We start from the raw sequence: 27,978 nt of genomic DNA, 5'->3' as shown, positions 1-27,978 counted from the left end.
ATTTTCAGAACACTTATGAAAATTAAAAGACATTACTTCTGGAACAAAATGTCAAAAGATGTTGCTAAGTACGTAAAAACTTGCGAAAAATGCCAAAAAACCAAAATAACAAAGCATTTAAAAAGCCCAATGACTATAACACCAACACCTACAGGTACATTTGATACAGTTATTGTAGACACGATAGGCCCACTACCTACAACAATTAATGGCAATACTTATGCAGTCACAATAATATGCGACATGACAAAATATTTAGTCACGATACCCATCCAAGACAAAAACGCCAAGACAGTGGCGAAAGCAATATTTGAAAAGTTTATTCTTACCTACGGTCCAATGAAGACGTTCATTTCGGACATGGGTACAGAATACAAAAATTCAATACTAACAGAGCTATGTGAATTGCTAAAAATAGAGAAAATTAATTCAACTGCTTACCACCACCAAACATTAGAAGTAATAGAAAGATCACATAAAACTTTCAATCAATACATAAGATCTTACATATCGATTGACAAAAACGACTGGGATGAGTGGCTACAATACTTCACATACTGTTTTAACACCACTCCTTCTACAGTACATGACTATTGTCCGTATGAATTAGTTTTTGGAAAAACACCAAACATGTTTCAGCAGTTCAAAAATGTAGACCAAATTACTCCATTATATAACATAGATAACTACGCTAGAGAAGTAAGATTTAGGCTAGAAGTAGCACATAAAAGAGCTCGCAATATGATAGACATAGCTAAAATTAAGCAAAAAACATTTTATGATAAAAATAGTTTAGATCACAATTTTAGCATAGGCAATTTAGTTTTACTTAGAAATGAAGTGGCCCATAAACTGGAACCCCAATATTGTGGGCCTTATACCATTAAAGCAATAGATGATAAAAATAATGTTACTATAGTCGATAAGTTATCTTTAAAAAAACAAATAGTTCACAAAAATAGGCTTAAGATTTATCAACAATAAGTAGTTTTAAAGACCGGTCTAAACTTAGAAAATTAATACAATATATACATATAAATAAAATTAAGATTACTCTTATGTACATTTTTATTTTAACAATTCAATGTAAAAGAATGTTCATACAAAAAAAAGTTGTATGAGCATTCTTCCGAAGAAGGGAGGTGTAGTATGATTATAAGTCCGATATGCCTTAACATTAATATTCATAAACATTTTGTTTTGGTTTTTATTTATTTGTCCACTTATGCATTCACTGTGCTGTGCCGTTTAAATAAAGTATCATATTTCTTAAAAGGTTCATTACTCTTGAAAGTAAACGCAAATATAGCTAACGTAATTATTATATGCGCGGCGCGTGAATGCTAGAATCATATTACACAAGTAAACACCGAAAAATTGTTGTTGGCTTGCATTGATAAAAGTTACTATAAAAACGCTTGTAATTAGTATGTAAGACACAATAAAGAAAATAATCGTTCGCCAAGCTGGATGCCTAGCTTGGAACGATAAACAAATAAACATATTTAACTTCAATAAATATTCTTTCATTACAGTTTGTAAAATTGTTGGTGGACCAATTGATTGGGAATTTCCGACAAAACAGCACATCTCGAGAATACAGTTACACACCAAATACGGAGGCCAAACTCAACAACCACCTACATATTATACGTTCTGGAACCAAGAAAGATTGTGTAGTGTGTTCGAATAGAAAAATTCCAGGCGAAAGACGGCAGACCCATTATTTTTGTGATACCTGTCTAGAGAAGCCAAGATTAGATATTGGCAATTGCTTCGAGAGGTATCACACTTTGGAAGATTACAAAATGTAATAATTTTATAATTTTTTTTATATATCCTAACATTTGTATCCATAAACAATTAAAAAAATAATAACATACAACGATGACTTTTCTTTCAATGCATATATCATGAACTTACATGTGAATATGATCTTTTCACTCAAATGGCTTCGAGTTGCTGGTAATATGACTCAAAAAAAACTTCGAGTGCAAAGGGTTAAGCAAATGGGGCTGTGATGGGTCATCTGGGCACAGCGAATACCATCAACGATTCTCTGATGAAAATTTATCAGATAAAAATATGTTTTTAACGTCTCTTGTGCCATTGACATTAATTGATTGTCAAAATGATTTATATACGTGTTGGAGTAATTCAGATCCATCTTCAACTAGACTTTGCAGGCCTATCAAATTTGAATTTGTAAAAGAAACCGCAAATGTTATAAACAGCGAAGTAAATAGAATGAATAATGAAATTCAAAATTTGAAAAATTCTGAAATTGAGGTGTGTAATATTAAATTTACAATATCACATAGTTTAGCGATGACGATGATAGATGGGAAAGTTGCTACAACTGTTAGTAGAAGTTCCTCTATGGCAGTTTGTTTTATATGTGGAGCAAAGCCCACTGAAATGAACGATTTAAATGCTGTGATTTTAAGAGAAAATTCAGCTGAATCTTTGAAATTTGGAATTTCTCCGCTTCATGCGAGAATTAAATTTATGGAGTGTATTTTGCACATCGCATATAATAAAAATTTTGCAGCATGGAGGACAAAGGAACATACAAAAGAACAGAAGGAACAAACTAAAAAAGAAATTCAAAGAAATTTTAGATCAGTACTGGGATTAAAAGTTGATATTGTTAAGCAGGGTATGGGTACAACCAATGATGGAAATGTTTCTCGAAGATTTTTTGAAAATCCAGAAACAACGGCTGACATAACTGGTGTTAATAAAAATTTAATTCACCGATTTAAAATTATTTTAAATACCATAAATATTAGGAAACTTATAGATACCAACAAGTTCCACGTCTATTGCATGGACACTGCAAAATTATATGTAGAACTTTATGCGTGGTATTATATGCCCATTACTGTACATAAAGTTTTGATTCATAGCAGTAAAATTGTATCTGAGGCTATATTGCCAATAGGTATGTTTTCTTGCTATATTATTGTTTGAGAAATGTTTATATTTAATCACAACTATCAATATTTTGTTTTACAGGAATGTTATCTGAAGAAGCTCAATAAGCCATGAATAAGAATTACAGAAACTGTCGGCAATTTCATTCGCGTAAAAGTTCCCGCATTTCTACGAATGAAGATTTGATGCATCATCTTCAAATATCGTCTGATCCATATATTAATTCATTTAGAACAAAATTGCAGTTAAAGAAATTGGAATACCATGATGATGTAAAAAATTAAAAGATTAAAAAAAAAAATTCTTTTATTGCAGTACTATGAAAAGTAGGCGTAAAAATAGTAGGAATAATTTGAAATTCACACCAAATATTGAAAACTTTTTAAAACGTAAATGTACCAAATTTTAAAGTTTGACCTAAAATTTTATGCCAGTTAGAGCATTTTTTAAGTTAGTAATATATTGTATGGGAGGTGGTCGTAAGAGGGGGCAGATTTTTACAAAATTATTACCCAATATTAGGAATTACACAAAATACAAGTATAAAAAATTTTGCTATTTTTTTTTTTTTAATTTTATGGAAGTTATGGCTACTTAATTGTTAAGGTTGTGTGGGAGGTAGGCGTAAAAGTGGGCGGATTTTTTAACTAGAAGTTTAAAATGTCTTAAAAGTGATTTCTGCAAATTTTCAAAGTTCTAGAATGACTCCTTGTATTTTCGGCCGTTGTGGCACCACTGTGCGACGGTCTTGTAATAAAAATAAAAATTTACAGCGGAAAATCTGAGGAAACTACCCATAATGTAGGTCACACTGCTGACGTTGTTTTACATTTACTTGAGGACTATCTCGATAAAGGCTACGCGCTTTACATGGATAATTTTTATAATTCACTTAGTCTTACAAAACTGTTATATACACGAAAAACTTATGTGTGTGGAACCCTACGAAGTAACAGAAAAGGAAACCCCAAAGATGTGGTAAATCGTTACTGTATGCAAATGGGAAGGGAAACGAGAAGTCCTTTCCATTTCAAACATGCACGCTATTGAAATGGTAGAATTTCTATGAAACCGAATATAATTCGAGATTACAATAACGGAATGTCTGGCATTGACCGATCAGATCAAATGTTTTCGTACTACTAATCTCCATCTAATAGCACAATAAGGTTTCACTTCATATTATAGAGATATATATACAAAATGCTCAGAGAATTTACCAAAAAGTAACTTCATCTAAAATAAAACTGATAAAGTTCAGAGAAGAATTCGTCTTGGCGTTGATTGGAGATTTTCAACCAGTTTAAAAAAAAAAAGATCTAAAGAGCTCCATTATTTAGAGTGTTTACCACCAACGAAAAAAAAACAGCGTCCGACAAAGCCATAAAGCCATGTCGTGTATGTACCCAAGAAAAAAAACGCCGAGAAACGCATTACTTCTGTCCAGCCAGTCCAGAGAAGCCAGCCCTTTGTGTGGAAAATTGTTTTAAAAACTTCCACAAACAATAATATATTACTTTATTTCTTGTATTTGAGTTAATTTCTGCATTATATTGAATGAATTTTTTTTTAATAAAAAACAAAAGCTCACGGAAGCCAAACCCAAAATTTTTTTTGCTTTTCACAGAAGCCATTTATCAATACTAACACTATTATAATACGGTTTTACTCGTAGCTACACAAAAACTGGTAGTTTTAGGTAGCACGAGATAGCTCGTAGTTGGCTTCGTGGAAAGGAAATCATACTACGAGTTATCTCGTAGCTGACAGTCAACGTGTTAAATTAGTAAAGTCCTTTTCAGGTATAGCGAGACCAGGTAATTATGGATTTATTTTTATATGGAGGATATTATAGATTCCAGTTCAAATTGAATAGGTACTCATACCTAAGATAGGTCAGCTATACAAAATAAAGTAGTGCATCATTGCTACGCTAGGGCGGTACGAAGTTCGCCGTTTCAGCTAGTAATTTTTATATATTATAAAAAGAGAAAGAATAATAACTAAGAACACCTTTTTGGAGAGTTTTCTTCGTTTTAATATTACTTACATAGTTATTATCTACAATAAATATATATCATATTTTACCAGGTATAGCAAATTTGGTTTTGGGGTCATAATTGACCCCACTATACCAGAGGATTAACCCACTCTTGATGGGATGTGACGCAAACGCCCACCACACATTATGGGGAAGTAGTGATATGAATGATTTAATTGAATATTCATTAACTGATGAATAACTCAAAAGTTTAAAATAATTTTTATATAAATAGATAAAGAATAAATAAGAACACCTTTTTGGAGAGTTTGCTTGGTTTTTCATATTACATACCTACATAGTTGTCCCATAACAAATATATATCACATTTTACCAGGTATAGCAGATTTGGTTTTGGAGTCTTAAGGGGGTCTTCTACCGTCACGGTTTGAAAAAATCGATTTTTTTTTTTTTAGATTTTTTAAAAGCTACTAATGTTAAGAGTATGCTATAAAGAGGGTTTTATGAAAAACATGTTCCTTCATGAGCATTTCGGGGAGAATACATGCATGCGCGTGGCATTTTCGAGCGTTTCTTTATCTTTAAACGCCTTTTCCCGAAAGTTGACTTTTTTCAACTTTCTGGTCACACATCTACTATAAATATTTGTCGAATTCATTCCATCTTTTTTCCAGTTATTCAGTGAACATCTCGCTATGTTTTCCCAGACCACTTTTTTCAATTCTTGATTAGTTTAATTTTGCGGGCCTCTAAAGTGTAAAAAAAAGAGGAAATTTTCAAACTTTTTTTTTAAAATCACGCATTTTTTACAAATTTCAAAATATTTAAAATCGCCACTGGGAAAACATAGCCAACGCTACACTTTATGATAAAAAAAAAATTTTTTTTGATTTCAGATAAGTAAAATGGTCGATCGCGTGCCACAAAGTCGCCTAGGACATTTTTACAAGGGCAACCTCGAGGACGGTTCAAGGACACAGGGCCAAAGAATTCGATTTGAAAAATATATTTTTAAATAGTGCAAACTTGTGCAAATTAAATAAAAAAAATCTGATTTCATTATCTCAAGTGGTTGCTTTGTAATTAATTCCCAAAAATAGGCCCGAGATTAAGGCGCGACGGTAGAAGACCCCCTTAATTGACCCCACGATACCAGAGGATTAACCCACTCTTGATGGGATAAGTAGTATGATTATAAGTCGGATATGCCTTAACATTAATATTTACAAACATTTATTGTTTTGTTTTGGTTTTTTATTTATTGTCCACTTATGCATTCACTTTGCTGTGCCGTTTAAATAGTATCATATTTCTTAAAAGGTTCATTACACTTGAAACTAAATGCAAACATAGCTAACGTAATTCTTTTATGTGCGGCGCGTGAATGCTAGAATCATATTACATAAGTAAACACCGAAAAATTGTTATTGGTTTGTATTGACTAAAATTCCTATAAAAACGCTTGTACGTAGTATGTAAGAGACAAGAAATAAAACAATTGCTTTACAAGCTGGATGCCCAGCTTGAAGTAATAAAATTCAATAAATGAAATAAAAATTACTTTAATAATCATTTCATTACAGATGTGACGCAAACGCCCACCACACATTATGGGGAAGTAGTGATATGAATGATTTAATTGAATATTCATTAACTGATGAATAACTCAAAATTTTAAAATAATTTTTATATAAAAAGAGAAAGAATAACTAAGAACACCTTTTTGGAGAGTTTTCTTCGTTTTAATATTACTTACATAGTTATTATCTACAATAAATATATATCATATTTTACCAGGTATAGCAAATTTGGTTTTGGGGTCATAATTGACCCCACGATACCAGGGGATTAACCCACTCTTGATGGGATGTGACGCAAACGCCCACCACACATTATGGGGAAGTAGTGATATGAATGATTTAATTGAATATTCATTAACTCATGAATAACTCAAAATTTTGAAATAATTTTCATATAAAAAGAGAAAGAATAAATAATAACACCTTTTTGGAGAGTTTGCTTGGTTTTTCATATTACATACCTACATAGTTGTCCCATAACAAATATATATCATATTTTACCAGGTATAGCAGATTTGGTTTTGGGGTCTTAATTGACCCCACTATACCAGAGGATTAACCCACTCTTGATGGGATGTGATGCAAACGCCCACCACACATTATGGGGAAGTAGTGATATGAATGATTTAATTGAATATTCATTAACTGATGAATAACTCAAAATTTTAAAATGATTTTTATATAAAAAGATAAAGAATAAATAAGAACACCTTTTTGGAGAGTTTGCTTGGTTTTTCATATTACATACCTACATAGTTGTCCCATAACAAATATATATCATATTTTACCAGGTATAGCAGATTTGGTTTTGGGGTCTTAATTGACCCCACGATACCAGAGGATTAACCCACTCTTGAAGGGATGTGACGCAAACGCCCACCACACGTTATGGGGAAGTAGTGATATGAATGATGAATGCATCGAAAGATCTGACCAAAAATGCCACCAACAGACTAAGGAGGGCAGGATAGCTCGTAGACTTGCTAAAAAAATGCTGAAGACAATGACAAAGCTAGTGGAAATATACTCTATGGTGCTGGAATCGACGACTCCGTGTAAGTAGAGAGAAAAAAGTATTTTCTTGACGTTTTCATAACTTAAAACTTTAAACGCGGTTTTCTCGAACCTTTTTTTTAAAGTGCGTAGTCATTGGCACTCATTGGCACTACTCAACCGATCCTTTTGAAATTTTGCACATATATTTTACATATAAGAAACCTCCCCCCAACGTTTTTTTTTCGCCATTTTTGTTTTATATTAAGGTGGTTTTACACCTACAAAATGGCGGCATTTTTTCGTCAAAAATCACTTTTTACTTCAAACGACTACCAAATGGCTGAAAATGAAAATAAATCGTCAAAATAAACGTTGGGGGGAAGTTTAACTCATACTTTAACTAAATTATTCGATTTTTTTGATTTCAGATGATTCTACGCTGAGATATGCTGACTACTGCAAAATGTATTTTTGAAAAGACGTCTACGTAAATGTGCTCTCATTCGCTCATTTTGCAATATTTTTACATGAAAATTTTATCAAATATTCTTGAAATGTTACTTTATAATATGCAACAACTTTTAATAAACTGACTTGAACCTTTTCGCTACAATAAATTCATGAAAAAGTGTTTTTTTTTAGCGTTTATCCCTTGATAGGATAGCGTTTATCTTAATTTATAGTCGCAATATTATTTTATTGCAAAATATTTGTTTATTATTTAATAGTCACAATTATCTGTTAGCTCTAAACGATTCTAAAAGATGGCGGCATCTGTTGACTGGATTGAGTAAGTATTTAATAGATGGCGCTGTGTTAAAAATACCAACGTTTCAAATAAGCTACAATTCAATGGCATTACCACCACGTGTTGCTGAGGCTAAAGTATAAATTAAATTCATATAATAGTAAAAATAATGCAGTGGAATTATTATTGCCTTTCTATGGTTAGTGCTTCAATGTTCAAACCAGCCCAGAAGCTGGTGCAGGCAAACAATAGGAAAGGCATTAAAAAAAGCCAAAACTGCTTTGCCGGCCGACCCACAGAAAAGAAGGTATATTGTTGATTTGTTATACAAAAAATATGGTACATTATCATTGAAGAACGAATCTAAATCGGCAATACAAGAAAACAAAAACAGTTTGTCGTAGACGTTTACTCGAGATGATATTAGTGTCCAAGCCGCAGGTAGAAAGGACACATTGATTGTCGATGGGGAAGTAGTGGCCAAGCGTTTTATGGTGCTATCTGTTGCTGAGTCGTACGAACTCTACAAATTGGAGAAAACTACTAACTTCGTTAGCAAGTCTGCATTTTACGAACTGCCACCAAAACAAGTGCAACTATCATGCAAGATACCACATAATATGTGTGTTTGTAAGCATCACGCCAATTTTGCATTTGTTTTGGAAAGCAGTGCTGATTTTATAAAATGTTTTTCATCCAACTTTGAAAAATTTCTCGAATCTGCTTGTTGCAACATTAAAAACGAAAAATGTATGATGAACAAGTGCAAACATTGTGTTCAGGATGTAAGAAATGAATTAGTGCCCTTAAAATATTGGCCATTGATAGATGAATCTGTTAAATGGAAACATTGGCGCAAAGTTGAAGACCGCATTGCTTTGACATTCACCGAAGGATCTTTGTCTGATCTTTTGTACGAACTAGATGCCCAATTACCTTTGTTTAAACGCCACTTTTTTATTAAACGTTCCCAACAAAACTATTTCGAAAGCAAAAAAAAATGGCATTAGCTCCGACGATCTAATTCTTCAAATTGACTTCGCAGAGAATTATAGGTTAACTTGTCAAAATTAGGTGCAAAGCGCACATTTTAGCTACCGTCAAGTTACCATTTTCACTTGCGTTGCTTGGCTGGTTGGCGAAGTAAAATCGTACTCCATAATCAGTGACAAACTCACTCACAATATATTCGATGTGTACTGTTTTTTAACAAAACTTGTAGACATAATCAAAAAAGAACATGGGCAATTTCAAAATATTTATATTTTTTCGGATGGAAGTAGCTCTCAGTTTCAAAATAAGTATATTGCGCGAAGCCTGCCAGATTTTGTTTTTGAATTTGGTTGCAAAGTTTTAGAGTGGAATTATTTTGCAACTTCTCATGGTAAAGGTGCGGTCGATGGGGTAGGAGCAACGATAAAACGAAAAGTTTGGCAGGTAACAAAAACGAAAAATATAATTTTGGATACTGCAGTTTCTTTTTACCAATGTGCTCGAAATCATATATTTGGAGTTAACTTAGTTTACATTCCCACACAGCAAATAGAAGAGTTTTCTGTTTTGCTAATAGAAAAGTGGAATGAGTTGCCGAAAATTTCTGGAATACATAAAATTCATCATTTATCAAGCAGCGAAGACAGGCAAATAAAAGCAGCCGAGACTGCGTTTCCACATAAAAGTGTTGTATAATAATAAAATTAACTTGGAATATTTAAATAAACAAAACCGTATTTTTGAAATAAAATTCATGTTTTATTTTTAAACGTCAAAAGTTATGTGCCTATTTATTTGGTTTATTTTCTGAAAACATCAAAATCACAGCGCTAACCCGAATTGAATTTCTACATACACCCCCCTTCTATTTGAAATTTCTACAAAAAATGTAAAAATTGGTATATCAACAAAAAAAATAATTTATATAAATTTCAGTAACATAACGTCAGGTAACGTCACGCCAGAGACTTTGTGTGGTAAAAAAAAACCGAAACCATTTTTTTAACATAGGAAATTGGAATGTTAACCTTAAATATTTAAATATCCTGAAAAAAAGTTTCACTCGAATAGTTCTACAAAATTCGAAGAATTATGCTTTTTCAAAATTCAAGATAAGGGGGACTTCCGTGTTTTGTAACGCCACGCCAGCCTATATATTAGCTTATATTATTTAGTGTTGTTAATAAATTTCGGTAACTTGTTTACTAAAATAAAGTCCCCTTTATTACAATGCAACTATTCATATAAAATGTTTCGAAATGTTAAGTAAGCATTTTTTTTTGACATTTAGTCATACAAATGTCCCGTCACGCCAGTTTAGAAATACCCATATGCAGAGTGTTTATTTCTACTTTTATCTCAATTTCTGTAGTGAATATTGTTATTAAAACAATAAATAATTATTAATAAATGCAAAAGAGTGATAAAAATCATGTTTTCATAATATTAAAAAATCATGTAATAATAATAATAAAATAATTAATGTAATAAGTATTTTTAAATGGTAATTAAATTATTATTTTAAAGTAATTTTTTTTTTTAATAGGATTCAAGAGAAAAATAATTTTTTCATGGACAAGGAGGAAAATATTCGATGCCATCCATGATGTTTTTCTGTCAGAAAAATTTGATAATTTAATACAAATTATCTGTAATAAACTAATGGACGACGCAACACCTTCATATGTTATCGGAGAAAAATCAAAAATGGCTTTGATAAAAGTTATTTCTGTTTTGAAAAAGAAACGAAAAAATGCTCGCAGTACGAAAAATCGTTTCCTGGAGAGTAATAAAAGCTGGTTGGACGATTCAACGAGCGTAACGGTAAATAGTTTACATAAATTTACATTAATATAAATATATTTATATTAATTTATATACATTCCGAGCAGACGTCTCAGTGTTTTCAAAAAAACGCCGGGCCGTATTCCCATCATTCGAGTTACCCATGCCTTGCTTTGGGCGATCAACGAGGAGGTTTAATTCATCTTTGAAAGCCTTTTGAATGAAACTTTTTCTTTCCTTCAAAGAAAGCTTACCATCTTCGCCACGAGCTTGCCATTTTTCGCTTTTCAGTTTACAACCAACATGAAGTAAGCATTCAAAAAATCTGATCCAACAGTGCAATGTAGATAATCCGTAAATTAATTTTGAATCATCAACTTCCAGCTGTCGCATAGCCTCCAAATCGTTAAAATTTTTCGATGTCGCATTGCAAAAATAACATCTCATTGCAGATTTAGTGCCAGTTACTGTATTGCAGACTTTGTCATCAATCATTGTAAAAGTCAATTTAAAACCTACTTTACAATCTTTTCCGTCTATCACTGCTTGCAAAGGTTTCAGATTTGAGATTTGTTCTACGACAATTTTTTTCTCTTCAAGTGTGGATTCTTCAGTTTCGCGTATGAATTGCAATCTAATAGGTCTGCAATACCATGGAGAGGAGGGTCCAAATAACAACATCATCGTATTCGTCCTTGTCGTAGCCAATGAGTTGCAGGGGCACGAGGGAAGTGAGGAGAACATTTGTGTCGCAGTTATTAGGATCGGAAAATTTTTGCTTATACTCCTTTTGCCCGGAACTTCCATCGAACCCCCACTTTACAACGAGCGTTAAATTTTCATAAATGCTGGCTTTCATAGTATCTAAGACATCGTTTTAGAGTTCTAATATCCGTTGCCCTGTATGATTCAAAAGTGATTGCAATTTAACTTGTGCGCAGTTTTCGGAAATAGAAATATCTTCGGGATAGCATAGTTTTTTCGCGTTTAAAACGGAATTGTAACTGGGGAAAACTTTACAATTATGCAATTGTGTGATGTGCCTCATATCTATGTACTGAGACTTAGGAAATTTCGAATCAAATACGAGTTTTAAAGCGGTGTTTGGGGACATTTGTGTTTCCGTTTTAGCCTCCATGGCATTGAGTTACTTGCTTGCTCGCATGGGAGATGTGGAGGTAACATCTGCGACGACTTTCGATGCTAAGGTAGCTCTAGATTCACGAAGAACCATTTTCGTGGCGTACGATAGCTCCTGTGCACTGTAACTGTCACGCAATTTCTGTGCTTTCCTTCTCTTTGAGCGATCACTGGATTCCGAAAAAGAAGTTTCTGGACGCCCGCGCCCACCACTGTTCCTTCGTGTCGTTGACTTCAAACTGTCATCAGCACTGACTTCTTGATCCATAAAGTTGACCTGGTTTAATGAAAACTTCATTAATGTATATAAATTAATATAAATACATTTCCATAGGAATCGATGTTGAGCTCATGAAACGATTTCATATAATTTTGAAAGTCCTTTCCGGCGGGTTTCATGTAAAAGTAGATAGCTTTGGCCAATATTGCGATGAAACCGCCGATTTATTTGTAAAGTTATATCCGTGGTACTGCATGTCGACAACTGTGCACAAAGTGCTGTTGCATGGCCCGCGAATAGTAGAACTGGCTATTCTGCCGATAGGACCGCTCTCCGAAAAAGCTCAGGAGTCACGAATCAAAGATGTACAAAATTATCGCGAACACTTCTCCCGCAAATGTTCGAGAGAAAAAAATATTTAAGACATTTTTCTCTGACTTCTAGCATCTTCGGACCCATTGATTTCTAGTTTAAGAAAGACCCCTCCCAAAATAGGAAAAAGTTTGTCCCCGGAAGCAATTGCCCTTCTCAGTTATGATTTCGCAGATGCTGAGGCAGACAGCATCCTTGATGTGAACAATGACGAGGAGATATGAATAAATGTATGTTCTTCCTATTAAAATTTAAGTTCATTTCATAAATAAATGTATGATACGTCACTTTCAGTTTAAGTGTATTATTTCTCTCGACATATTTTCCCCCCTTTTAATGTGGCATATTCTTTTGAAAATCGTAATCTACTGTCGAAATCAAAGACCCCAAAAACCTTGGTTATGTGAATTTCAGTAAAATCTGAACACTTTTCGCGAAAACTGTCCGCCATTTTGGGTCCGCCATTTTGAAATTTGAAATTCAGATTTCATATTCACAATCAGCGACCCCGAAAACCTTGGTAATGTGAATTTCAGTAAAATCTGAACACTTTTCGAGAAAACTGTCCGCCATTTTGCGTCCGCCACTTTGAATTTTGAAATTCTGATTTCATTTTCAGAATCAGCGACACAAAAAACCCTTTATGTAAAAATTTCATCAAAATCGTACTATTTCTCTTTGACTTATTGTTTTATGACCAAAACGTCTGGCTACTTGACCACTGTGCGTGGTAGGAAATCAATCATGGAGGTTGCCATGGTTTTTTACAAATGGCATCTGTGTAAAAAAGCATGGTGGTCCCCATGACTGGTATTCTCCTACCGTTTGCCTAGAATAGTTTACTACTATGTAATATAACAAAAACATTAGCCACAGCAACGCGTGGCCGAGTCTGCTAGTATATCATATTTTACTAAGTATAGCAAATTTGGTTTTGGGGTCTTAGTTGAACCCACAATACCAGAGGATTAACCCACTCTTGATGGGATGTGACGCAAATGCCCACCACACAGTATGGGATAGTAGTGATATCAATGATTTAATTGAATATTCATTAACTGATGAATAACTCAAAATTTTAAAATAATTTTTATATAAAAAGAGAAAGAATAAATAAGAACACCTTTTTGGAGAGTTTGTTTGGTTTTTTATATTACATACATAGTTATCCTCTAATAAATATATCTCATATTTTACCAGGTATAGCAGATTTGGTTTTGGGGTCTTAATTGACCCCACGATAACAGAAGATTAACCCACCACACATTATGGGGAAGTAGTGATATGAATGATTTAATTCAATATTCATTAACTGATGAATAACACATCAAAATTTTAAAATAATTTCTATGTAAAAAGAGAAAGAATAAAGAACACCTTTTTGAAGGACTTACTTGGTTTTTCATATTACATACATCGTTATTATCTTCTATCTATACATGTATATACAGCTCCGGTCAACTAATTAACAACGATATCCAGATATTATCTTCAACTGCGCTAGATTAATGCTTACAGTTAATACGTCTACTTTTTCTTAGTTAACTGTTTATTAAAAATGTGCATTGAATTTAAAGTCAAAATTTTTCATTCACTCCCGTTATTTCTTTAGATTTATGCATTTTTAAGAGTTAGTTCGAAAAATAGTCGGTCACGTAATTACCAACGGGAGATTTTACTGGCATTTAATATCATATACTGCACTTTTAGATTCTGCACTTAATAGAAAAACACCATCAATTTTTTATACACTAGGGCGTTTTAGTTTCTGAACATCATGGGTAAAAATAAATCCTGCGACGAAACTATGAGAGCCATCATAGTCAAGTTTCACAGCAACGGAAAATCGTATGGCGAAATCGCGAAAACCCTAAACGTATCAAAAAAGATGGTTTTCAACGCTATACACTATTTCAGGAAAAATAAAACCACGAAGAGAGTTCCTCGAAAGCAAAGACCTCGAAAAACATCCGCTAGAGAAGATGAACTTATAATGTGCGAATCCAAAAAATTCCCACAAAAATCCGCAAATGAAATCCGTGTTAGTGTTTTTGGCGAAAACAACAGCTCTCCATCAGTGGAAGAAACCTTTACTATCGGAACGAAATCGCAAGAAGAGGTTAGAGTTCGCTATGAAATACCGCTATTGGTCTGTAAAAGAGTGGAAGGTGTTTTTTTCTGATGAAACGAAAATAAATAGACTTTCATTCGATGGAAAATATTATGTTCGGCGCCCCCGTTCGGAAGCGTACAACCCAAAATACACCCGCGCTACGCTTAAGCACGGTGGTGGGTTTAATTAACATTACTCACAATAAGGTGCCTACTGGGGAATAGTCAATAATGTTAGGGCTGTTTCTAGTTATTAATAAAACAAATACCGGTACCGACGCGTTGCTAATTAGTTGACCGCAGCTGTATATCAAAATGAAATGATGTTCGTTTGTACGCATTTTTTTGGGCCGATACGAGGCCAATTTTATTCGTTCTTTTTTCATATTATAGGGATCCACTCGGGGAAGGTTTTTAGAAAAAAAAATGTTTTTTAATATTTTCTTCATAGAAAAAATCAAAATATTGTACAAATTGTGTTTTTAGTGAAAATTGCCGCAGAACTTTGCTCGATTCTTAGATTAAGCTTCGAATTGACATTCATTTTATGTGTTCAACTTTTTTTGAATAAATATACGAATTTTTCGTTATTGTGAAACGATTTGTGTCGTGTTGCTAAGTTGCAAATTTTTTTCGACGGAGAGTAAACATAAACACAGAGGTTTGTACGCTCTTTATGAAGAGAAATGCTTCAGTACACATACACGAAAGCCGAACTACTGATTTGTGTTTTGTGTGCAGTTCATTTCTGAGAGCAACATGTGTGTTGACCAAGGATAATAAGCTAAATACACACCAGGCAACCGTTGCAGCAACACGGCCATGTTGAAGCAACCGTTGCGTCGTGTGTAGCTTTGTTGCCAATTGATTTTCGTGTTGCTGCAACCGTTGCCTGAAATATCAAATAAATTTGATTTTGTATCATTGTTTACTGCTTTTACTCGTTCAGTTCGTTGAAAACAAGCGAAGAAGAAGGTTCGTGCGGAGTAAAATAAAGTGAAAAAGGAAAGAAATGGCAATTGAAAATAATGAAAATTATGTTAATTTTATTAACGAATATAAAAATTTGAGAGAGCTGTGGGATATAAGTAGTGAAAAATATAAAAATAAAAATTTTAGAAAAAAAGCATACGAACAATTAAAAAATGAATACAATAAAATTGATAAAAATGCTACAGTGAATACGGTAAAAAACAAAATCAAAAACATGCGCACTGCCTACCGTCGCGAGTTAAAAAAAAAAATTCAAAGTGAAAAAAGTGGTGCTGGCCTTGATGATCTGTATGAACCGAATTTATGGTATTTTGAAGCCCTTGATTTTTTAAGAGATGCCCGAGCCTGGAATCAGTACAGTAATAAGTTCAGACGATGACAATGCTTCAAGGGTAAGTATATTTATTTCAAATTATATTGAAAATTGTTATTGGCCTTGATTTGATTATTAATTTTTGATTTTTCTTGTTCAGCTCGAAGCCAAGTATAAATAAAAAACAGGACGGCGTCAGAAATTTTGTTTTTATTTTCGTCGACATTTCGATCTCCGCCTGAGATCATCATCAGATCGAAGTAGCGACGAAAATAAAAACCAAAATACAGACGCCGTCCTGTTTTTTATTTATACTTGACCTCAAGCTCAACAAGAAAAATCAAAAATTTAATTAAAACTGTCAGTTACAATAGCATGCAGCGAGGCACTGGAAAAGTATGTTTTCTAACTTTACATTCCTATTAATCTTTCAGAGTCCTATGCCAAGTACGAAGAAACCTAGAAGCTCACAAAATTGTGAGAGGAAGGAGCTATTACGAAAAGCTACCAGGCATATTGAAAATTTGGCACAAAAAGAAGAAAGCGACGAAGCCGATACTTACGCAAAGGGCTGGGCGTGCTCATATCGCAAATTATCAGTGGAACAAAAGCTATTTGCGAAAAAGGCTTGCGACGAAATTTTTATTTTGGGACAGTTGGAGAAATTGACATTGGATTCTGTGCAGACCCAAACGTCCACATACCCACCTCGGCATGCTATTTATAAGCCAATATCGCAAACAATATCAATGAGCGATGTTTCAAACAGTGCGTCTGTTTCTCAATCGACCCCAATCCAGTTCAGCTCATCGTCTTCTCCACAAATCATTCATGTAGGAGATGCTGATCGAGCAAATAGAGTGCAGTATTCGTCATTTCAAGACCTACTCTCAGATGTAAACTTCAATTGAATTAATAAAATTTAATTACTTTTTTATTCCTTTTATTTTTTCAGTATTTAAGTAACTAGTAATAAGCAAAACAAATCTTTGAATAAAAATATGAGAAAACAATCCTGAATTTCTTTATGAACCTTGTAAGGCATAGATGGCTTCGCATAAATTGGTTCGTACTGTTTTTGCTTCAGATGTTGAATTCCTACCAAAAGTTGGCTCCAAATTTAGTAGTGGATTTTCGCTAATATATTCTGCGCCATTGTAAGCGGAATCAATTTCTTTCTTTATGAAATTGTGCAAGTAGCAACAACTTAATACTACTTTGCTTGCTTTTTCGGGCGAAAGAGCTATGGTAGTATTCATTACTCGAAACCTTGCTGCCAATATTCCAAATGCATTTTCCACTTTTACCCTTGCTGAACTGAGCCTTTTATTAAATAAATTCTGTGAGGGCGATAAGGCGCTGTGTGCATAAGGCTTCATTATGTTTGGACGAAGAGCAAAGGCGTCATCCGAAACAAAAAAAAAATGGAATCGGTGCTTCACCAATTACTGGGCTTGGGTTTGGTAAGTTTAGTAGGCCTCTTTCGAATTTTTTAAAAAATTTAGTGTTATTAAAGACACCACCATCTGAAATTCTACCATTTGTACCAATGTCCACCATCATAAATTCGGATTTGCTATTAACAATCGCCATCAGTACAATGCTGAATGTTTTCTTGTAGTTAAAATAATTAAAACCAGAATGCGGTGGCCTTTTTATTGTAACGTGCTTTCCATCCAGGGCTTCGATACAATGCGGAAACTTGCTCTTTTCACAAAATTTGGCAGCTACAACCAACCATTCAGCCGAAGTTTTCGGTAGCTAAAAAGATTTGTATTACTTTAAGATATGTAATGTTAAAAGAATTAGCTGACAAACCTTAATGTAGTCCCTTAAAACTTCGTTGATGGCATCGCATGTCTTAATGACAATATTTCCAATAGCTTGTGGAGATACCGCCGTCGAAAATTTCATGTCCGCAAAAGAGTTTCCTGTTGCAAGATACCGCAAAGTTATTGCCAGTCTAATTTCTGCTGATATTGCCTCTCTCATTATGGTATCTTGTTTCGTTATTTTTGCCGTTACGAAGTCCAACAATTTTCTAAACAAGGCTTCGTCCATCCTGATATAATTATTATAGTCCGCTGGCTCATTTTCCTTCAGTTCTTTCAGCAGCCTCTCGTTCGAAAATTCGATTTCTTTTAAAAGCATGGACCTCGCCTGCTACCGGAGAGACTTTGAAGAATTTCAAAGAATTTACCAATCCACCCCAGGTTTTGCAATATGATGCCAGTACGCCATTTCAATATTACAGAAAAAAGAACAAAGGGAATGCTCATGGCTTGACGGTCGTGAACAAAGGGAATCCTCTTGGCTTGCCGGTCGTGGCTTGCACCAGTTTGTTTACGAGCATCGCACACCACTTTATACATTTTGTTTTCATTCCTTCATTTGCGTCCCCGTGTATGGTGGCAGATAAAATTCGCCTCAACATTTTTTTTCGTCGCAGTTATTAGCAAGCCTGGTAAATCTATCATCCTTGGGTGTTGATAGTCATGCGATCACAGTTAAGCTAATCAGTGCAGCATCAAACTGATTTTTAGTTGGATTTTAAACCTCATTGTTTTATACAGTTATACTGTTTTTTCGTGAACACAAAATTCTAAATTTATTACGTTGTTTGTTTAGTGAGTATTTGGAACATTTAGGTTCAATTGAATTCACATGGAACTAAAATTTATTATTGTTTTTTTTTTTGTGTACAGGCCAAAATACAGATGCAAAAACACATTTGTTAAATGTTGTGTGTGTCTAGACAACAATACATACATATTTGCTGTGAATTATCTTCGCTGTTGCTTTGTGAGATTACATTAATGGACTATTCAATATTTTCGTTATTATATAGTATTTATTGATGCTTTTTTATGTTTCTTGTTGCGAACAGCTGAACATTTTGAAAGTGTGGTTTTCGACGATTTTTAAAAATGCCGAAACGATCTGATCTTGGCCGTAAATCGCGCAATACACGTAATCATGCTGCAAGGAGAAATGAAGAGACTGCAGAGCAACAAAGTCAGCATAATGAGCAAAGTAGACAACGTATGGCCAGATCACGTTCTGCTCATTCGAATGAAAAACGGGAAACACGTAATAATAATGATCGTGAAAGAATGAGAAGAAATCGTGCAGTGCAAGGTCAACAAAATGCGAGCATGACTCAGCGTATTAGTAGACAGAGGTGAATTGTACAAAATCTCAACATCATTTGTATGACTATAGTTTGCACAATTCTGTTATAATTGGAACCATGACTAAAGTTTACGAACATTGTAAGGCACTGAAATTTCCAAATGAAACCGATGGTCTTTGTTGTTCCGGTGGAAAAGTTAAACTACCGAAATTAAAACTTCCCCCTGATCCATTAAGTTCATTTGTATCGGGAACAACACCATTAACAAGGCATTTTTTGGACAAAATTCAAACGTATAATTCGTGTTTTCAAATAACATCGTTTGGTGCTTCGAAAATAATCACAGATAATTTCATGCCAACATTTAAGGTAATTTGTCCTTATAATACGGAAGTTTGTGAAATTTACAATTTTGCAAATTCTTCCACACAGATTCAAGGACAAATTTACCATCAAGTCGGATCTTTATTACCATTCGAGGATGCAAATTATCAGTTCTTACAAATTTATTTTATTGGTAATATCGAAGATGAAATTGATCGACGCTGTACAATTGCAACTAATGCTCGACGAGCAATAGTTGGAGAACTGACCGAATACACATACACATAATTCATTGGTCCGATTGTTCAAAACAGCGATGGATCGAATGCCATCAGACAACCATAAAATCGTGATTCGTCCAGACAACGTACCTGTAGGTGGGCACTCTAGACGATTCAATGCTCCCACTATCGACAATGTTGCAATTGTAATTGTTGGCCAAGAGTTTTAAAAGCGTGATATTGTGCTTCATCGTAGAACAAACGAGCTAACACGTGTGTCTGTCGCTGCTACGATGCTTTACAACAGTGGTCGCCAACCCGTCGATCGCGAGCTACCGGCAGCTCGCAAAGGCAATTCTGGTAGCTCGCGCTGCTCACGTTGCAAAAAATCCAAAAATCTGAAAATCATACCAGTATTAGCAAATTTCAGAAATTTTCATAATAAATAGATAAACAGCGGCAACACTGCGGTAAGCGATTTCGCGCCGACAAACACGACGCCAAGACGCGTCTCCCTTCTAGGATCGGCTGGAACCGATTAGCGTGTTCGAGAATTTTTTGGCTTTATATATGTATACGCAATGCACTTCGACATTGCGCTCAGTTTAATACTGAACGGCATTATCAACGTTCTGCGTGCAGCGGTTGGGTTAAAGTTCGAAACATTATGGCAAGCAGTAGTAAGAAGGCGAAGACATACCATTTCCATTCGGAATGGGAAGAACAATACTTCTTCACAGAAGTTAAAGGCAAAAGTGTTTGTTTGTTATGTAATACATCTGTGTCAGTTCCTAAAAAAGGAAATATTGAGAGGCATCATAAAACTGTACATTCGAATTTTGAGAAGGCATTCCCGTTAAATTCTGCCTCCAGAAAAGAAAAACTGAAACATTTAAAAATCTAGTTAATTGGACAACAGTCAATATTTTTGAAAACAATCGACAAAAATAAGGCTGCAACTGAAGCATCTTATCGTGTTTCCCAGATAATTGCACAAAAGAAAAAACCTTATGAAGACGGGGAAATCATAGAACAAGCATTTTTGGAAGCTGCAGATTCTCTATTCGCCAACTTTAGAAATAAAGACGAACTAGTGTCTGCTATAAAATCTATGCAACTTTCTGCTAATACAGTGATGAGGCGAGTAGAAGTAATGAGCAATGATATTTTTTTACAGTTAAGAAGTGACTTAGATAACTGTATTTATTTTTCACTGCAACTGGATGAATCAACAGATGTAGTTGACACCTCACAGATGGCCATATTTGTCAGGATGGCTTTTAGGGATTTTACAATTAAAGAAGATCTTTTGAAGTTTATTCCACTCAAAGGACATACTACTGGACTACTGGGCTAGAGCTGTTTTCTCATTTAAAAAATCTCATCTCTTCTGAGAAAATTCCAATATCAAAAATGGTAGGCCTGACAACTGACGGTGCTCCAGCTATGGTGGGTTGTGATAAGGGGCTCGTGGCGCTATGTCATAAGGATGAAAGTTTTCCACAATTTCTTAGTTACCACTGTATTATACATCAGCAAGCATTATGTGGAAATTTTCTAAACTTGAACAACGTTATGAAACTGGTGGTGAAAATCGTGAACAAGATTAGAGCTCAAGCGTTACAAAGAAGATTATTTAAAACCTTGGCTGATGAAATTGACTGTCAATACGGAGAGCTACTTCTTCACTCTGAAGTGCGATGGTTAAGCAGAGGACGAGTGCCTAAACGATTCAATGATGTCCTGCCTGCTATACTCCAATTTTTCAAAGAACGCGATGAACCGATTCCTGAACTGGAAAATTCGACTTGGCTCAGAGATTTTGGTTTTCTTGTGGACATTACAGAGAAATTAAATGAGCTTAACTTGCAGCTTCAAGGCAAGGATAATGTCCTTCATGGACATTGATATACAACAGTTTGCAACTTGTGTTATGAACAATTTTGGCGAAGACATTGCTGTGACAGAAATGGAACTGATTGCTTTTCAAAGTGACTTGACTTTAAAATCTTTAGGTTCAAATACAAAATGTATATGGACTTTAGTAAGTAAAGATAAGTATTCAGGTTTTATGTCGTGTTGCGTTGAAAGTGAAAGCGTTATTCAGTTCAACTTATTTGTGTGAATCTTCTTTTTCCAATATGAAATTTATTAAAAATAAATACAACAATCGGCTTACAGATATACATTTGGATAACTGTATTCAAATTATACTGCAAATATTAAAAATATTATCGATGAGTCAGAATGTCAACCTTCTCATTAAATATGCTCTTTTTATCTGCCCATATTTTATTTATATAATAATGTACTATTACTGTTTTGTTGTTTTATTAAGTCGCTTGTGATTTGCCATTATGACTGCAAAAAATTTTGTTACGATTGATAGGTGTGAACATGGATGTAGTTATGCATAAGTATAAGCACTATAAGTCATAAGTTTATTATATATAGAACGTATATTAGTAAAATAAATACATGTATTGTATGTCGAATATTATTTAATTTATGTTGGCTTGTGCAAGTAGCTCGCTGTTTATTTCAAAATCTTGAAAGTAGCTCAACACATTGAAAAGGTTGGCGACCACTGATATACAGTATTGTAAAAGATGCTTTGCTTTAGCGACAAAAACTCTGAAAGGTCAGAAGATCGACTGACAAAAATTCGGGAACCTTTTGATAAACTGCGCGAAACATTTAAAAAATTATTTTCTCCATTTAGGAATTTATGCATTGACGAGAGTCTGCTACTTTTTAAGGGGTTATATCCACTTGTGATTTTCAAAAAATCGAATTTTTTTTTTTTTTCATTTTTTGAATGTACATATATTTAAGAATATTCTCTGAAAATTTCAAATCGATCCGACAATTAGTTTCGAAGATATGAGCGTATTAGTAAGAACGTCTCCGAGCGTTCGAAAGTAGGCGGAGCACGAGCCGGAGTAGCACCTGGTTCTGCTAGCCGCTATACTTTTGTTCTCCACTTATATTGTGTTTGGGACCCTAAGATAATAATACAAAGGTCTAGTTTATACCTGAAACCTATTGTATGCAGCAGGAATCTGCATAAACCCCCATTTAGTTTAAGTTATAGAAAATACTTTGTATTATTCCTACAGGCATTCTTTCTTTGTTATACCTACAGGCATTCCTTCTAAAATAACAGTAGAAACATCCGATCTCTGTAACCGTACCATATTGTTTTTCACTCGGAATTTTAAGTTAAAAATATGTGAACTCATCAGTTAAAAGTGATCTTCCACGTGGACAAGTTGTGTTTCTGCTCAGTTTGTGTATTTCTCAGTGTGTATAGTTTAATTAATTAAAGTAAAAAATGCCTCGCAAAATTAGCAGAGAAACTCGTAGAACTTCCAAAGCACAGTTGTCTCGAAGAAATAAACGGAAGAACGTTTTTAATCCGAAAACCGTGGAATATGATGAGAGCAGTTTCAGCGCCTCAGCAAAAAAATTTAAAGCGCAAGAGGAAATATATGTAACTCGCGATACGTCAGTTGAATATAGAATTTTAAATTTTATAACTGTGTTTACGGCTATTAGTGAGTATGTATTGTGTAAAACTTGCCGTGAGCCAGTAAAATTTGAAACAGCCTCAGAACGTGGACTTGGTTTCAAAATTGTTATCTTATGTGATAAATGTAATCCTCGTAGTGTAAACTCTTGTAACTATGTCAAACACTCGTATGAAATAAATCGACGATTTATATTTGTGATGAGAACCCTTGGGTTAGGTTTGAAAGGTGCTACTCAATTTTGTGGGCTAATGGACATGCCAGCTTTTTTGCTCCAAACTTCATATGATATGATCGTTAAAAATATCCACGAATGTGTCTCAGTAGTCACAGATAAACTTTTAAAAAAAGCTTGTGTTGAGGAAATGAATGCCACGGCTGAACAGCAAGGTGATGAACATAAGAGTGATTTAACAGTCTCGGGAGATGGAACTTGGAAAAAAAGAGGATTTACTTCTCTATTTGGAGTTACATCTCTAATTGGATACTACAGTGGAAAAATAATTGATCTTTTAGTTAAAAGCTCTTACTGTAAGCAATGCGAGCCTTGGAAATCTCACAAGGATACGACTGAATATCAGGAATGGTGGGAAGAGCACAAAGACGTATGCTCAGCTAACCACAAGGGGTCATCAGGAAAAATGGAAGTTGATGCTGTTATTACCATGTTCAAACGTTCATTGGAAAAGTTTCAAGTTCGTTTTATAAACTACATCGGTGATGGTGACTCTAAAACTTATTCGGGGATTTTGAAGGCTGCTCCTTATGGTGAGACAGAAGTAACGAAGAAAGAATGTATTGGGCATGTTCAAAAAAGAATGGGCAAACGGCTAAGAGACATAGTAAATAATACAGTAGAAGAAATGAAAGATAAGAATGGAAAAACAAAAAAAAAAAGTTACTTGGTGGCAAAGGTAAATTGACTGGGAAACTTATTGATAAATTAACTGTTTACTATGGTTTAGCGATTAGGAGACACTGTGATTCTGTTGACAGTATGTATAAAGCCATTTGGGCATCTTATTTCCATAACTGCTCTACAGATAAAAACCCTCAGCATGATAATTGCCCTATAGGAGAAAACTCGTGGTGTTCGTGGCAAAAAGCGCGAGCCTTGGGAACTTGGCCCAGCTATAAACATGATTATGAGGCCTTACCACCTGATGTTGCATCAGCTATTTTTCCAATTTACGAAGATCTAAGTAACAAAAAATTATTGGAACGATGCGTTGGTGGTTTTACCCAGAACAATAATGAAAGTTATAATCAGCTGATATGGAAAATAACTCCAAAAATTATTCCAGCTGGCTCTAAAATTATTGAAATAGCTGCAAACATTGCAGCCGGGGTCTTTAATGAAGGTAAAACATCTCTTCTTTATTATATGAGTGCTATGGGATTATCACTTGGACCCAATGCTCATTCCTACGTGAGCAAAGAGGACGCAGAGCGCATCTCAATTTCGGACGCAAGAGCGCAAGGGTCGACGCGCGAGGGGAGAATGGCTCGTAGACAACAACAACTAAACATTTTGGACGCAAACGACGAAGCAGAGGGTTCCTCTTATGGTGCTGGAATAGATGACACGATGTAAGTTGAAAAAAAAAATTTTTAATTTAGTGTAAATCGTTCCCGAAACTTTAAACGCGTTTATCTCAAAACCGTGTTTTCAGAGTCGGTGAGCAAAATTTCTCCGAAACCGCTAAACCGATCGGTTTGAAATTTTCACACGACTTACTCAGATATATTTTTCAGGTAATGATCGAAGGAATAAGGTTTTGGACAATAATTTCGATTTTTTAAGCCACTTTGAAGTGAAAAATTTTCATGAAAAACTGAATTTTTTTTTTGAACAGCCGCCATTTTGTCAAAAATCAAAATTTTGACTAGACCTTCGATCATTACCTGTATTTATTTATTACTAAACTAAATATTTTTGGTTTTTGGTTTTCAGATAATTTGGACCAGAGATATCTTGCTCACCGCCAAGCACTTTTTTTTGGAGGTCTTTCCGCAGATAATCTACAGGAGCTAGGGGATCCAATATTTTTTAAAATAAACCACTGATTGTTAAAGTACATTAAATTCTGTTTAATTACATTTTGTTCATTAATGTATAAAATAAAATGCCTCTTTGGAAAAAATTCACAAAAAAACGCGTTTTTTCTGCCTCGCAAGTGGATATAACCCCTTAAGGGACGATTATTCTTCAAGCAGTATATACCATCCAAAAGTGATAGGTTTGGGATAAAGTCATTTGTATTGTGCGATTGTTCAACGGGATACATTTTGGATCTAATTGTTTATACCGGCTCAAATACCGAGGTGCAAGCTCTTCCTGAAAAATTCGGTAAAACTGGAAATATTGTTGCAACATTGATGCAACCTTGTTTAGGAAAGGGTAATCAATTGTTCGTAGATAACTGGTATTCAAGTCCTGCACTATTCGAATATTTGCACAGTTTTTAAACAAACGTATGTGGGACAGTAAAAAAGCGACGTGTTGGTATGCCAAAAATGCCAGAAAAATTACAAAAAGGAGATCTTAGTTCTAAATCATCAGGAAATCTGCTCGCACTGAAATGGCAAGACAAATGCGAAGTTTGGATGTTATCCACTAGTCATTCAGCAGAATATAAAGATTGTCAAAAGAAAAACTATCAAACGGGTGAAAATATTCAAAAGCCTACATGTGTTATAGATTATAGCAATTCGATGGGTGCAGTTGACAAAAGCGACGCAATCATTAGGACGGTTTCATGCACAAGAAAAGCGCTGAAATGGTACAAGAAATTATTTTTTCATTTATTAGACGTCTCAGTATGGAATGCGTATTGTTTATACAAATTTAATACAAAAAAGAATATATCAATGTCTGATTATCATTTAGCGTTAATAACCGAAATTCTAAAGCAGTACTCGAAACCGCGGGAATACAACACTGGTACTTCGTCAGTAAATGTTATGCGCTTCAAGGAAAGATATTTTCCAGCGCTGTACATTAGGGATTAAACAAAAAGGAAAAATCCTATGAGAAGATTTGTCGTATGTTCAAAGGATAAAAAAAGGTGCAGTACTAGATATTATTGTAAAAAATGCAATGTTGGCCTATTTGTAGTCCCATGTTTCGAAATGTACCACACCAAACAATAACATTTATTGTAATTGTCGAGAATGTGTAAGGTATATACATTTATATTATACGGTATATATTATATATTATATTGATACATCATATGTTATACATACAAGTTGCGCAGTTGCGTTCTGCGCTTATCTATCTATATATGTATATATGTATGAAGTGAGTAAGTGGGGATAGCGTCACTCTGCTTGCCCGCTTGTCGTTGCCGTTGAGACAGATTAGATTGGATCGAGCACCCGGCAAGTAAAGAGCAAGCGCTCGCACGCGCTCTTTATTAATATTAATAAATAAATATAATTAATAGTTTATATTTATATGTTTATTTCACCACCTAACCACACCAATATCTCAACATGGTAGCAGTGCCAGGTTTTGGTTAGGTGGTTAAAAAGTTTTCAGTGGTACCGGTTTTTTATAAAAATAAAGTAATCCCGTGTATGTCAGAAAGCACGAGTGATAATAGTTTTTCTATGGTACCGCATTAAAGTGAAAATTTAAAATAATAAGTTACAGTGTATGTCAGAAAGCACGTGTAATATTTTGTGAAGTATTGCCGTTAAAGTTAAAAGTTAAAAAGTGTTATCGTTTTAAAATAAAAGTCAAAATTGTATTCTCGTTTAAGTCAGAAAATTCGAGAAAGTTTTACAATACACAATGGCTGACAATGGTGAAATCAAGATACCTATTTTTGATGGTGAAGATTACGCCATGTGGAAAAAACGATTAACAATGTCGGTCAAGTTGAAAAAGTGCGCAGTTAATATTGAACGAGCAAAGACGGACAAAGAAGGCGAAGAATGGGACGCAAAAGAAGTGAAAGCAATAAGTCTCATTTATAAAGGTATTTCCAATAAGCAAATGGAATTCATTAATGACGAAGAAACGGCATATGACATGACTAAAAAATTTGATAGTTTATATCTGAAAGAATCAACGGCTTTACAAATTGTGTACAGAAATAAGTTAGAAAAAATTAAGTTAAAAAATTATAATGACGCTTCTACATTTTTTAGCGATTTTGAAAAGTGCATTAATGATTTAAAAAGTGCGGGTGCAAAAATTACAGAAAGAGAAAAACTGAATTATATATTGAACACTTTGCCGGAGTCCTATAGCTATATAGGCGATTTAATTGATGTATTAAAAGAAGAAGAACAAACGGCAGAATATGTAAAAAGCAAAGTTTTGATGAAAGAAATAAAAATGCAAAAAGAGGAAAATTACAAGCCGAGGTCAAATGCATTCATGTCCGATAGAAGAAAGTGCTTCAAATGTGGAAAAGTTGGTCATATTCAGCGAGATTGTAAAAATGGCGACCAAAATGCAACCGGCAGTTCAACATGGCCATCTACGCGAGGCAGAGGCACGCATCGAGGACGTGGCAACCGTGGAAGAGGCAGAGGCCAAAGAGGAATGCGCGCGCACCAAGCCGAG

At 34.4% G+C, this 27,978-nt stretch overlaps 1 protein-coding gene across 1 annotated transcript; it reads left to right on the top strand.

The window, feature by feature from the left end:
• Positions 1-19,118: 19,118 nt before the first annotated feature.
• LOC129238433 (piggyBac transposable element-derived protein 4-like) lies at positions 19,119-26,552 on the top strand. Its single transcript, XM_054873457.1, is given in 6 exon segments — positions 19,119-19,372; positions 19,414-19,693; positions 19,757-19,903; positions 22,464-22,643; positions 25,596-25,833; positions 26,125-26,552. Coding segments are annotated over 6 exon segments (1,527 nt in total).
• The last annotated feature ends 1,426 nt before the right edge of the window (positions 26,553-27,978 follow it).

Source organism: Anastrepha obliqua, chromosome 2, assembly GCF_027943255.1.
Source record: "Anastrepha obliqua isolate idAnaObli1 chromosome 2, idAnaObli1_1.0, whole genome shotgun sequence".
In the NCBI taxonomy this organism is placed as follows: Eukaryota; Metazoa; Arthropoda; class Insecta; order Diptera; family Tephritidae; genus Anastrepha; species Anastrepha obliqua.
This window is presented reverse-complemented; position numbering and strand designations above follow the sequence as displayed.